This window comes from Rhea americana, unplaced genomic scaffold (assembly GCF_003343005.1).
Source record: "Rhea americana isolate MKP2758 unplaced genomic scaffold, rheAme1 scaffold_135, whole genome shotgun sequence".
NCBI lineage: Eukaryota > Metazoa > Chordata > Aves > Rheiformes > Rheidae > Rhea > Rhea americana.
The window spans coordinates 2,581,223-2,582,949 of NW_028185428.1; the positions used below are offsets into that span (position 1 = coordinate 2,581,223).

A 1,727-nucleotide genomic window follows, 5' to 3' on the forward strand; every position below is an offset into this window, starting at 1 on the left:
GGGCGGGCCGGGCAGGAGCGTTGGCGATTGGCCGTCGCGGGAGGCGGCCGCCGCCGCGCCGCGCCGCGCGTGACCCCGGAAGGGGAAGTGGCGGCGGCGCGTGCGGCGCGGCCATGGCGCGGGAGAAGCAGCCCGAGGCGGCGGCGGAGGCGGAGTCCGCCCCGGAGCGCTCGTACCGGGAGCAGCTGGGCAACCTGAACCCCATCGCGCAGCCGCTCGCCTCCCGCAAGCTCACGCGCAAGCTCTACAAGTGCATCAAGAAAGGTCGGGCCGGGAGCGGCGGGCAGCGAGGCCGGGCCGGGAGCCGAGGCGGGGCCGGGCCGGGAGCCGGGCAGGGCGGCGTGGCACAGCCCAGCTCACGGTCGTGTCTCTCTTGCAGCGGCCAAGCACAAGCAGATCCGTCGCGGCGTGAAGGAGGTGCAGAAGTTCATCAACAAGGGCGAGAAGGGGTAAGCGCTCCCCTGGCCCCACTCCCCCCCCCGGCCCAGCCCGGCGCAGCGGCAGCTGACGTGGGCTTTCTCCTGCAGGATCATGGTGCTGGCCGGCGACACGCTGCCCATCGAGGTGTACTGCCACATCCCCATCATGTGCGAAGACAGGAGCCTCCCCTACGCGTACGTCCCCTCCAAATCGGTAAGGGGATGAGGCTGCCCAGCACTGGAGCAGCAAGCTGGCAGGCTGCAGCCCGAGCTGTGCTGCAACAGCCGCAGTCCATGGACAGGCAAAAATATGGCCCTTGGGTAAAGGAGTACCTTGGTAACGCCCCTGCACTGGCCCTTGTCCATATTCCGAGCAAGAGAGGAACAGAAGGTCACAGCTCAGACACAGGATGAATTTATTGTGGAACCACAGAATCTTTCCCCATCGTAGAGAAGYTCTGGTAGCAGCACTAGTGCTGGAGCACATCAGAGCAGAGCCTGGAGGAGCTTTCCCCACTTAGTTCTGAGCTGATGACCTGGAGGCTTCAGGAATGAGGCAGTAGCCAAGATTTTGTGTTTATTAGACAGCCTTCGTTTTCCTAGACTAGAGATTAGGAGGGTTGATGTTTTGGGGGTTTTACCCACTGCTCCCTGTAGAGGTTGCTTTTCAACCCCCTGGCTTCCTGCTCACCTCATGGACAGAACAGGTGTGCAGAGGCGTTTCTAAGGTACAGCAGCCCTCCATCCTGCTCCCAGGAGGTAACGACAAGCTGAGGGAGGCTTCTCCTACCAAGCACAAGCAAAGAGTGCTTGGACCTGAGGAGCTGGGAGAGCTGCTTGCACCATGGTGGCAGGATGGGCGCCCAGGGTGGGCCTGCAGCCTCACCCGCRGCCTCTGTCCCCTCAGGACCTGGGTGCTGCCGCTGGCTCGAAGCGCCCGACCTGYGTCATCATGATCAAGCCACACGAGGAGTACCAGGAGGCCTACGACGAGTGCCTGGAGGAGGTGGAGGCCCTTCCCCTCCCRCTGTGAGGGGCCGGACAGGACTGGCAGCACCCGAGGGCGCGCGGGGCGGCCGGCCGGGCCCCTGGCCCTGCCACAACCCGCAGGGCTGGGTGCCAGCCGAGGTGGTTGTGGGCGCGCTGCCGAGAGGGCATCGCGGGGCGGGGCGGGGGGATGCTGTGGGGGCAAATAAAGGTGTGTGAGGGGTTTGTAGGCGGCGGGTCGCTGTGCTCTGCGCGGGGCGGGCCGTGCGCTGCCCGGGGCGCGGGGGGGCGCTGCCGCCGCGCCGCCAGGGGGCGCCCGCG

The 1,727-nt window shown here is 66.4% G+C and overlaps 1 protein-coding gene across 1 annotated transcript; it reads left to right on the top strand.

Annotated features, from left to right (window-relative positions):
* Positions 1-62: 62 nt before the first annotated feature.
* On the top strand, positions 63-1,609 carry NHP2 (NHP2 ribonucleoprotein). The gene is made up of 4 exons (XM_085298103.1): positions 63-264; positions 380-449; positions 528-633; positions 1,327-1,609. The coding sequence occupies exons 1-4, from the start codon at positions 114-116 to the stop codon at positions 1,450-1,452; spliced, it is 453 nt and encodes a 150-aa protein (XP_085154229.1). The 5' UTR covers positions 63-113; the 3' UTR covers positions 1,453-1,609.
* Positions 1,610-1,727: the final 118 nt, after the last annotated feature.